Here is a 12,758-nt window from a genome sequence, read left to right on the forward strand (position 1 = left end):
ATATATGCACCTTCATAAGTCAATGTATCAACAATCTGTGTTAAAGGAATACTGTAATAGATTTCAGTGGAAATGCTGACAACACATCCAAAGAACGGCTTCCAGTTATATGGTGCATGTGCATAAAATACTTGTAAGTTGTCTCAAAAATGTTTCCGCTGCCATCTTAGAAGGTTGAAGAATTAAGGATATTTTCATTCCAGGCTACTGGATGGGAAGAGTCTTTTGTACAACTCCAAACGGATTTTGCTTCCTACAAAGCCACGCACAGCCATTCTGATACAGATTACGACCTCCAGGCTGCTCATCTTGAACAAATAAAGAAGGTATGATGATTTGCTCTTTTTTTTCTCATTTGCTGGAGACTAACACAGGTCTGATGTTGTTTTGGGCATTAGCTCTTAATGAAGAGCCATAAGTGATCTGTGAACTATTGAGCATAACACAAAACCACTTATCTGCCTGAGAAACATTAATATTCCATCAAAGGAGAAATCTTTTCTGGACTACATTAAAATATACACAAAGTCTTTGAAATTATGCTGTGAATGATCGCAAAAGCATCAGTCTGAAATTATATATAATTGCATAAAATCTACAGCACAGAACCAGGTCCCCATCCCATTTAAAATTATCTCTTGTCACTCTAATTAGGTCTTTCCATTTTGCCCCAAAATGACTTCTCCCTTAAGTGCGTGACAAGCTTCCTCTTAAATGTGTAAAACACTTCAGCCACTCTGTGGAGCAAGTTCTGTACACATTCTCAATGTTCTCCATATGAAGTAATTCCTCCCAATTTCTTTATTTCTTATATTTATACCCCCTTGTTCTGGACTCATCCATGAAATAAATCTATTTCTCCTTATCCATCCTATCAGATCTTCATAATTTTAAAGATCCCTATTCAGCCACTTTTTCCTCTCTTCTTGTCCACAGATAAGGCTATAAAAATTAGAAGCAGAAGTCGGTCGTTCGGCCCTCTAGCCTGCTCCGCCATTCAATAGGATCATGGCTGATGTGACATTCCTCACATCCACTTTCCTGCTCTTTCCCCGTAACCCTTGATTCCATTACTGATAAGAATCTATCTATCTCAGCCTTAAATATACACAAGGACTCTGCCCCACAGCTATCTGTGGCAAGGAGTTCCAAAGCCAAAGGGCGCGATTCTCCGCAAATGCGGCGAGTCGTAAAGGCTGCCGTGAAACTGGCCGTGTTTCACGGCAGCCTCCGCGCCCCCTCCCGGGACTCGATTCTCCCCCCGGGCGGGGCTAGCAGCGCGGCCCCGTGAAGCACGGCATCACGGCCTTAGCGACCGTTGCTAAGCCCGCGCACCAAGCGTCACGGCGGCTGACGCGCACAATGACGTCAGCCGCGCATGCGCGGGTTGGACGGCTCCAACCCGCGCATGCGCGGATGACGTCATCACGCATATGTGTCAAACCCGCGCCTGCGCGGGCCGTCATGCCCCTCAGCCGCCCCGCGGACTGATCCTGCGGGGCGGCGGAGGAACAAATAGTGCGCGGGTATCGGACCCGCTGCCCGCGATCGGTGCCCACAGAGCGCAGGCCCATGCCACCCTTGGCAAGGCCGTGGTGCGGCCGTGCCAATCGGTGCCATGGTTGTCCGGGACGGCACTTTGCGGCCATTTTCACGAGCGGTGAGAGCAGGTGTGTTTGCGTTCGTGAAAACGGCCGTAAAGGCCTGGGAACTCGGCCCCTCGGCCTGGGAAGAATCGCTGTTCGCCGTAAAAAACGGCGAGCAGCGATTCGTGTCGTGGGGCGGGGGGAGAATAGCGGGAGGTCAGGAAAAATGTCGGGAAGGCCTCCCGCTATTCTCCGACCCGTCGTGGGCAGCGGAAAATCGCGCCCAAAGACTCTTAACCCTCTGAGAGAAGAAATTCCTCCTGATCTCAGTCTTAAATTGGCACCCTTTTATTCTGAGACTATGCTCTCTGGTCCTAGACTCTCTCCCACGAGGGGAAAGATCCTCTCAGCATTTACCCTGTCAAGCCCCTTAAGAATCCTATATGTTTCAATGCGATCACCTCTCATTCTTCTAAATTTCAATGAATAGAGTCCAAACCTTTGCTCACAAGACAATCCCTCCATACTGGGGATCATCCCAGTGAAACTTCTCTGAATCGCTCCCATTCAACCTTTCCTCGTCGTCACACCCTTCTATCCTTCTAAATCTTTGCTTCACTTTTTCTAGCACTTCAGTACCCTTTTTGTTGTGTGGAAACCAAAACTGCATATATCTCTCTGCTCCTCGACCCAATTTTTAGCTCTTTAACTTTCAATAATTAAGTAGCTTTTTTATACCTGACCCCCTGACTTCATACATTAAAAATGTTGTCATGTCTTTTGTGGTACTTGGTTGAAGGCCTCCTGAAAGTACATGTATATAACTTCCACTTGCATTGTCATTGTCTGCATTAGTTGTTTCTTCAAAGAGTCCACTAAGATTGGATAACCTTCTGCACTGTAAATTCCATGAAATAAGACTTTCTTTTTGGGAATCCATGCTATTTTTACTGTATTCCATATAGAACATAGAACAGTACAGCACAGAACAGGCCCTTCGGCCCTCGATGTTGTGCCGAGCAATGATCACCCTACTCAAACCCATGTATCCACCCTATACCCGTAACCCAACAACCCCCCCTTAACCTTACTTTTAAGGACACTACGGGCAATTTAGCATGGCCAATCTACCTAACCCGCACATCTTTGGACTGGATTGTTTTCATCTTATCTTTTATCTAAGATTCTAGCCTTTCTACCACTAATGTTAAGTTAACTGATCTATACTATAGTTCCTTTGATTAGAGTTATATCTTGTTTTTTATGACTAGGACTTGTGATGGCTGTGCACTAGTTAGTCTTCTCGCAGAAGTGCTTTGTCTATTGAATTTTTCCTTAATATTTATTTTTAGTATCTGCTTCATTTCCGGCTTATCAACTTTTGTAAAAGTCTTGGCATTTGTCTTAGGCAGCACGGTAGCATTATGGATAGCACAATCGCTTCACAGCTCCAGGGTCCCAGGTTCGATTCCGGTTTGGGTCACTGTCTGTGCGGAGTCTGCACATCCTCCCCGTGTGTGCGTGGGTTTCCTCCGGGTGCTCCGGTTTCCTCCCACAGTCCAAAGATGTGCAGGTTAGGCGGATTGGCCATGATAAATTGCCCCTAGAGTCCAAAATTGCCCTTAGTGTTGGGTGGGGTTACTGGGTTATGGGGTTATGGGGATAGGGTGGAGTTGTTGACCTTGGGTAGGGTGCTCTTTCCAAGAGCCGGTGCAGACTCGATGGGCTGAATGGCCTCCTTCTGCACTGTACATTCTATGATTCTATGATTTGCGCTGTTTTTATTTAATCATTTTCCACCCCTTCAAGTAAAGCATATGTCTCTATTTCTGTATCACCTCCTGGGATTTAACATGCATTTCTCTCAGTGACCCTAGCTATTCTTTTTGAACCTGTAGAATGCTGTTTCTTGTCACATTCTATGATACGTTTCCTTCATATTTGCTCTTTGCTTTCATAATTGGCTTGTTAATATCTTTCCTAAGTTCAACTTTTGCCTTACTCTCGCTTGTTGTTTACCTATTTTGTGCTTGCCTTTTTATTTACATTCAGTTTATCTTGCCTCTTCAACTAACCAGTGGAACTAAGTGGAATATATTTCTCCTGAACTCTATTGAACTTTTCCTTAAAGATAGCCCACTCTTGCACAAGTTGTTCATCAATATTCTTAACCAATTTATCTCACTCAGCTCCATCCTTATCTTCTGAAAGTTGGTTTTATTCCAATCAGCTACTTTGATTTCTCTACTATCCATATCTCTTATCTTCACTGTTATTAGATTCCGTTCACTACCTCTCTAGATGTTTTCTATGGCGGTATGATATATTGTGACGCAAAATGTCAGCCCAGATTTTACAAGGAGTGACAATCATTTTTGGATTGCTGCTCTGCTCAAACATTTATCCAACTCTCTGCTTTTCAGCATTTTTTCTTGGTCCTTCTGAGCCCGGCTTTCCCAGAACTGCAAAATGCAGCGTCCCTCAGTGCGCTCCATCACAGCAGAGTAGAGTCAGGTCAGAGACAGGACATATCCCCTTTTTACAGCACTAATTGCCCAATGGTAAATTTAAAAGTTAAGTGTGAATGTTAGTGAATGGATGAGTGGACAAATGGGTGAATGGGTAGGATAATAGGGTGGGTAGATAAGTGTGGTAGGTGGGTGATTCAGGTGGAATACTATGAACAGTTTTGGTCCCCTTATCTAAGGAAAGATGCACTGGCTAGCGCCGGGAACATGCAGCAGATAGAGGGCATGATGCTCCACCAACGGGGGTGTGGGGGGGTCGGGGGGGGGAGACGACAAGCAGCGGGGACGGGGAAAGGAGCTGGGGGAAGGGGGACAGAGGGGGGAAGGGAGAGGGGATGGGAGAGGGGGGACGGGAAGGCGGGAGTCATGGGGAAAAAGAAAGGGACAGGAACAAAGCAAAACGGATACATAGGGCCGCAACCAGGGGCCTGGAACAAAGAAGCAATGCAGACAACTACCCAGTATGGTCTCTGGGTGAAGGTAGATCCTGGAGTGCAGGGGCCTACCTATGTGGTGGACGCACTATTGGTGGCCGTGTTAGGTGCCCCCTGAACAAAGGGAAATCCCAGAATGCAGGGGCATATCCACATAACGGACGCCCAGTTAGCGGTCATGTTGGGTGCCCCCTGGACAAACGGAAACCCCGGAGTGCAGGGACCCGACCTCCTGGTGATAGCAGTGACAGCGGCCATCATAGATGGCCCCCTAACAAAGGGAAACCCTGGAGTGCAGGGGCGCATCCACCAGGTAAGTATGGTTAATCCCACAGGAGCCGGGGGACAAAAAAAACCATCAGGATAGTCACCTGGAATGTCAGGAGACTTAATGGCCCAGTGAAAAGATCCAGAGTCTTCACCCACTGAAGAAACATGAGAGCCGACATAGTCTTCCTCCAAGAGACGCAACTGAGAGAGCAGAACCGACTGCAGTAAGGAAGGGCTGGGTGGGACAGACCTACCATTCCTGCTACGGGACGATGGCCGGGGTGCAGCGATTCTGTTGAATAATAGGATGTGTTTAAGTCAACGAAGACGGCAACAGCCCCAGAGGTATGGTACGTCATGGTCAGCGGTGCCCTGGACGGGGCACCTGTAGTACTTGTTCACGTGTATGCTCCCAACTGGGACGACTCAAAATGCAGTAAAAAGACCATGGCGGAAATCTCCAACATAACAACACACCGACTGTGTACAGACAGGTCAAAGCCCATAATTGGGAAGACCTCGAATATGACCAAGGAACTCGGTCGCTTTATGGGGAAGTTGGGGGCCGTGGACCCATGGAGGTTCACCCACCAAAGGGAGAAGGAGATCTCCTTCTGCCCAGTACACATCGTGTTCTCGAGGATTGACGTCTTTGTGGTCGGAAAATCGGTGCTCCCAGGGCTGGTCAAGGCAGAGTACTCTGCAATCGTAATCTCCAACCACGCTCCACATTACATGAATGTGAGGTTGGAGATAGGCAGAGCCCATGCCCCACATGGAGGTTGGACAACATCCTACTGGCCGCCAAGGCTTTCAGTGAGAGGGTATCACAGGCCATAACGGAGTATACGACATTCAACCATAACGGGGAGGTCTCACCCTCCACAGTCTGCGAGGAGCTAAAGGCCGTGATTCGAGGGGAAATTATCGTCTTTAAAGCCGAGGGGATAGAGAGGAGAGAGCGACTAGGCAGCAGCTGGTTGACTCCATACTGGAGGTAGACCGTAAATACTCCAAGGCCCCGACCGCAGAGCTCTTGGCGGAGAGGAAAAGACTACAGAATGACTTTGACCTGCTCTCCATGAGGAAAGCAGTGCACCAACTCCACCAGCCACAGAGGACCCTATACGAACACAAGGACAAAGCCAGACGCGTGTTGATGCATCAGCTGAGAAAACAGGCAGCTATCAGAGACATCGCGCAAATTAGGGACAACAGAGGCACACTAGAAACAGACCCAGACAAGGTTAACAAAACCTTCGAGGACTTTTACCCAACAGGGGACTCGGGGATGAAACAGTTCCTCTATGGACTGGACATGCCAGCTGTGAGGAGGACAGAAAACAGGGCCTGGAATACCGCTAGAGCTGGGAAAGATCATGGAGAGTATAAGCTCCATGCAGGCGGGGAAGATTCTGGGACCAGACGAGTTCCCAGCGAACTTCTACAAAACATTTGCAACAGCACTGCGGAAGATGTTCACAGACACAATGGCAAGGGACACACTGCCACCTACGCTAGCACAAGCCTCAATCTCGCCAATACCTAAGAAAGACAAAGACCTGACTGAATGCGGTTCATTCAGACCTATCTCATTACTAAACGTAGATGCCAAAATATTGGCCAAGATCCGAGCCAAAAGGCTGGAAGACTGTGTACCAGAGGTGGTCACAGAGGATCAAACGGGCTTTGTCAAAGGTAGACAGCTAACATTGAACATCAGGCACCTGCTGAACGTGATCATGACCCCATCTGGGGATATAGCACCTAAGGTGATCGTCTCCCTGGACCCAGAAATGCCTTCGACAGAGTTGAGTGGAAGTACCTCATAGAGGTGCTGGAGCGGTTTCGGACCCACAAAGCAGATTCCGCTACCTAGGGATCCAAATCGCTCATGACTGGACGGGGATCCACAAATGGAACCTGACCAGTCTAACAGAGGAAGTCAAAATATACCTGCAGAGATGGAACACACTCCCACTCTCCCTGGATGGGAGAGTACAGATCATCAAAATTAACGTACTGCCCAGGAACCTCTTCCTACTAAGATCCATCCCGATTTATATTCCCCAGGTCTTTTTTAATTCACTGTACAAATTAATCATGGCATTTGTATGGGGGGGGGGGGGGGGGGGGGCAAGGTTAAGTAGCAAAACCCAGCAAGAAAGAATGGGAGGCAGCAGTGAAGAAGGGGGGGGGGGGGGGGGGGGGGGGGGGAACAACAGCAGTGAAGAAGCAGCAACCACAGCATGCCGAGAGAATGCAAAGACAAACAGGAAAGGGAAAGGGGCAATGACCGATGCAGAGGCTACTGCACAAAGAATGTAAAAATCATTAGGGGGCACCACCCCAGTTAGAAGATAGGTAAAAAGGAGAGAATAGAAGAGGGGGAGGAAAGTGCCAGGAGGGTAAGGTGGTAGGTGGATGAGGTCATAGGTTTGTAGGGCAGCAGGTGACAGGTGGGTGAGGTGACAGGTGGGTAAGATGGCAGGTGGGTGAGGTGTTACATAGGGAGGTGGTATTTGGGTCTGGGTGGTAATCGGATTAGGGTGTCAGTTTGAATGATTGGGGAGGTTCAGTTCTATAGTTACCCAGGAGTTAGACTAGGCTTTAATCTATCTAATATTTCTTGTGTCACTATCCAGGTAAGTACATCGAAACTGGCCTAAATCTCCAACTCAGAGTTGTAGACATTTGCAGAGGGTCCTAGCAAGCAGGAAAGTTGAAACTTTCCCGGCAATTACCACATCGTCAGCACATCAAGACTTCCACAGATCCCAACAGGCACCTTAGTCATACGACTAAAAGATTTGGGCTTCCATGTTTGGCAGAGGCTAGTTGCGCCAGAAGGGATTTTCCTGTTCAGTATTTTTCCCATCTTCATAATTTACTTCTTTTATCTGCTCCAGTTCACTTATCATACTCTGGTTAGCAGTGCTTCCTCATCTGTTGGGTTTCTTACATATTGGTCTCAATAGTCCACAATGGGTGGGAGGGATTTAGGGGAGCACAATCCCAACTCGATGTTTACTTGTCCATACTTGGGCAGAGTTTAGGAGAGGGGGATGTAGACAGTGGCAAATATTGGGGGCTCGGGGAGGCCCAGGCTTGGTGTAAACAGTTGCGACTTTCACTGACAGTAGTTTTGAATAGGAATGCTGCTGCTTCCGATCTCCCAGCCCACCAGAAAACTACAATGCCGCCCAAAGTTCAGCAGCAGCAGTTCTTAATAGCATCTACAATTAGAAGAGTGCTCTCTGTTGAATATCTGCTTCAAAAATGGTAAATCATTGTCGATTGATTCTTTTGTCACTTGCTGTGTGCCCACTCCCTTTCCGTATAAATATCTGGGCTACTGAGTCCAATAGCTGTCTTATACACACTACAAAATCTCTTTCTTCTTCACATTTCATTCGCTTATTTTTTGCTGATTTATTTCAAGTTCATAAAATCCTCTATAATTATAATTTTTCTAAATTTTACTTCTTTCTCCAATACTTTTGTGGCGAAGCGAAATAAATTGATACTTTAACATAAAGGAGCACAGAATTTCTGACAAATGCATTAAGCATTTGTGATCCAGTATCTCATAGTGTAATTAAAAACAAAAAATGCTGGATAAACACAGCAGGTTTGTCGGCATCTGTGGCGAGAAACCGTGGAAGCGATCCATTGGTCACCAGAAAGGCAGCGCGCTGTGGCGCAGCATGGCCGATAAAAGCTGGGAGTCCCTGCTCCCGGGATCTACCCGCTTGCAACGCCTCATGAGACCCAATGCAATCTCGCGAGACGTTGCAATATAAATCCCGCCCATTGTGGGTGGGATCACTTTTTGGCAAATCTCCATATTAGAGCGAGACAGTAAGTCTTGGGGACTGCTTCAGGGGCCTCCGAGATCGGGACGTCATTTCGCGCTACACTTGAGAGTTCCGGTGAGCAGAGCTCCCCACTGTACAAAATGGGCCTATGTGCGGCCTCAGCTGCGTGGTCCCTGTAGAACCCCTTATACAACGCGAGTCACGTTGAACAGCCATGTGTTTCTCTGCGCTGCAAATGCCAGGAAACACGCAGCTAAATGCATTTGCTATGGGACTTTGTTGTCATTTGGTTGAATCAAGCCCAGTGTTAACGTTTCGGATGTAAATGATTCTTCTACAGAACTGTAGCTTTTTCCCCATGATATTTCCCATGTATCAAGCTTTATGAAGATGCCCACATGAAGATCTGCAGTTCAATTCCTTTTAATTACAAAATGTATGTGGCTGAATGCAACCTAGATTATGAATATTTCATGAATCCTTCCATTTCCAAGTCTTTTCACACTCCTGACACAAGCAAGAGGTAACAGTAAGCATGATGATACTGCATTGACCCCACAGCCTGTGGCAGAAACCCAATGAAGATTATAGGCAGAGAGAAATTGCCACCTTTGTTTCTCCAGAGCTTTCACAAAACCACCAACCTTCTGCAGCAGACATCTCTAACCGGCTGCACATTCATGGAATGAAATCCCTTTCTATTAAGAAATGTTGCTGGCTGATTTTCTAGTGCGTGGATTGCTATGTGCGTGCATTATATAAATTCTTACATCTGCTGACATTCAGGCTTGGGTTGATAAGTAATAACCATCATTCTTGCTGCATAAATGATGATAAGTAATAAATCAAGCTTGACTAAGAGAAAGCCCCACTATCTCCCCCTGACCGTCAGTGGAATCGCCATCGCTGTGTTCCACAAGACCAGTGAGGTCATCATTGATCCCAAATTGAACTAACCAGCCATATCAACCTCAAGGCTACAAGAGTAGGGTAGCAATTATCCCCTGACCCACCAAAGTCTATCCACCATCTATAAGGCACAAGACAGGAGTGTGATGGAAACTCTCCACTTGCCTGGATGAGTGTAGTTCCAACAACAATCAAGAAGCTTGACACCATACAGGACAAAGCAGTCTGCTTGATTGGCACCCAATCACGCACAGACATTCACTCCCTCCACCACCAGGTCACAGTGGTAGCAGTGTATGCCATTAACAACAACTCACCAAAGCTCCTTTGACAGCACCTTCCAAACCCACAATCTCTACCACCTAGAAGGAGAAGGGCAACAGATGCATGGGAACACCGTAACCTCAAAGTCACACACCATCATGACTTGGAACTATATCGTCATTCCTTTTCAAAATCTTCGGAGCTCCCTTCCTAACAATGCTATAGGTTTTCCTCGAAAACATGGATTGTAACAGTTCGGGAAGGCAGCTGACCAACACCTTCTCAAGGACATATAGGGGGCAACAATAAATGCTGGCCTAACCAGCGATGCCCACATCCTATGAACAAATAAAGGAAAGAACTCGCTACAAGTGTGAATGAGACAGACCTCACTCTGGGGTCTGGCTTGCTCAGCAGTCGTAACAAATATGGGGGCTCCGGAAGGTTCAAAATTCCTTGATTCGATTGGAATATGTGAATCCAAAGGATATGAATATGAGGAGGATACTGAACTCAGGAGTTTTGTGTTGAGAGATTTTAAAGTGGTTGCAAAATGGCTTTAGCAGTTAAGACTGGAGTAGAAGATGTAACTGTGGAGTATTTGAAATCTTTGGCTAAGGTTCAGCTGAGAAAGGTAGCAGGTAAAGTGCGTTAAAAATGCAACTTCCTAAGGCAGATATGATTAAAACACTTATCCAGCGGTTAAAATGAGAGGAGGAGCCAGTTAGACGCAGTAAGACTTCAGTTGCAAATGAAGCAGTTTGATATTGAAAATACTTGAACTGGAAGAAAAAGAGAAACAAAATGAAACTTGAAAAGGAAAAGTGTTACACCACCCTGGGCAAGTGCTCAGTGAATTCCAGCCCCACCTGCCCTGGAGTCACAATATAAGTGAATTAAACAACAAGAAATTCCTCTGGCCCTTAGCTGCCCAATGATTACAGTCGCCATGTATGTAGTTGAAACACAATTACTGTTTATTTATAGTAAAAATAATGATGAAATATGCAGTAGTTGCAACAGGATAACAAGCAAGCTAACCTACTAGCTACTTTTAACTGTCCCACCCTCTACAAGACAGGCAGACACAGAGGGAAGGGGTGAGGGAGGGTGAAAATAATATGGACGTAGGTCAAAAGATAAGGGTCTTTGCTTGTAATGGTGGTTCTGTAGCTGGCTTTCCTCACAGCAGGCTGGTTGATCAAAGCCTCTGGTTTACAGCCAATGATGGTCTTCATTGCAGGGTCATTCATTCAGTAAAGTACTTAAGGCAGAAGGCCTTCTGGAGAGTCACTTTAGTTCTCATCAAACTGGCCCTTCAACTCGAGGCTCATACTAAAGCATAATTCTTTCTTGAGTCACTTTATCTCACTTCAAACCCTGCTTCCAGCTCATGTATTGACTTCAAGCCTTTGCAGTCTTGAGAAAGTGGCACCCAGTCTTACTGGAGAGAGTGAGAGTCCTCACAGTGGCCTTCTGAAGAACGTTTAGCTGGATCTTCTGAAGAAAATTAATTAGAACCCTCCAATTGAACTACAAAATTAGAAGTGAAACCAGACTGGACCTTTATGATTTTGAGAACATTCCAGTGGAATCAGATCCAATCGTAAACTGTTACCGGGCAGAGTTCAGTCTTTTGGGCCCATTCAGTGGCCACCAGCCCCATCAATCAAACCGAGTCATCACTGAGACCAGCCAATCTCCAATCACAAGGCTAAAACAACCTTCTGGATCCTGCTGGTTGAAATAAAGGCACAGGCCACGGCTTCCCTTTGCTTGAATTAAAATGGCAGACTGCCTTAAAGACATATATCCATAAATCATTCATAGATCAAAAATGTAACGCCGAAAATAAAAGAAACGGAATAAACAGGAATACGCAGAAACTTACAAAACTAAAAATAAATAGAGAAGCTTCAGTGGGAAAAAGAGGAGCCAGAAAAGGAAAAAAATTACACGTAAAATAAATGCAAAAGTTTGAACTTCAGAGAGAGAAGTTAGAAAATGAGGAAAGGAATAAAGATAGAAAGAGAGAGCACTCGAGAAAGAAAGAAGCCAAACAATGTGGACTGTGCAAAGTGAAGCTCAGAAGAACTGAAAGACAGTGATTCAGATGGTGCCTTTGATTTCTTTGAGGAATTAATTTAGCTGAGAATCTTTGTTTAGTGCCTAAATGTACGGAGGTTGGTGAAAGATAATTCACCTCATTTGAAAAGGCAGCCCTGAAGTTGATTTGGCCAAGAGATGCTTGGACTATAATGGGCCATAATGTCCTGGTTCTCCAGTGTCTCATTTTTGGGAATATCTCAGCGATGCGCTGGGTATTCCCTCGAGGACGTTCCCACGTAACGGTTTATCCGGCACTGTCCAAAAGGGTAACCTTCCCTGGACAATTGCGCTGGGCAGGGAAGCATCTGACAAAGCAATTTGAATCACTAACTTCAGAAGGTTCTGCCAGTTTTACCCTGATAGTTTGAAAGAGTTAGAAGGGAAAAAACACTTCTAACTGCAGAGTAACTGGACGGGATTCTCCGACCCCACGCCGGGTCGGAGAATCACCGGGGGGGGGGGTGAATCTCGCCCACGCTGGCTGCCGAATTCTCCGGCGCCGGGGATTTGACGGGGGCAAGAATCGCGTCGCACTGGTCGGCGGCCGCTGGCAGCGGCGATCCCGGCAATTCTCCGGCCCGCAATGGGTCGAGTACCCGCCTGTTTTTTGCCAGTCCCACCGGCGTAAATTAGAGTAGGGCCTTACCATCGGGACCCGGCGGCGCGTGCGGCCTCGGGGGGGCGCGGGGGAATCTGGCCCCGGGAGGTGCCCCCACGGTGGCCTGGCCTGCGATCGGTAACCCACCTGCGGGCGGGCCTGTGCCGTGGGGGCATTTTATTCCTCCGCATCGCCCGCTGTGGTCCTCCGCCATGGCCGATGCGGAGACAAACTCTCTTGCG

The 12,758-nt window shown here is 46.8% G+C and overlaps 1 protein-coding gene across 4 annotated transcripts in view; it reads left to right on the plus strand.

The window, feature by feature from the left end:
• Nucleotides 1-12,758, plus strand: part of LOC119971178 (myosin-3) — a 1,049,419-nt gene that overhangs the window by 801,959 nt on the left and 234,702 nt on the right. For all 4 annotated transcript variants that reach the window (XM_038806379.1, XM_038806381.1, XM_038806380.1 and 1 more), the window contains one exon: nt 204-326. In XM_038806379.1, the coding sequence (XP_038662307.1) occupies nt 204-326 (123 nt within the window). The remainder of the gene's footprint in view (nt 1-203; nt 327-12,758) is intronic.

Source organism: Scyliorhinus canicula, chromosome 9 (assembly GCF_902713615.1).
Source record: "Scyliorhinus canicula chromosome 9, sScyCan1.1, whole genome shotgun sequence".
NCBI lineage: Eukaryota > Metazoa > Chordata > Chondrichthyes > Carcharhiniformes > Scyliorhinidae > Scyliorhinus > Scyliorhinus canicula.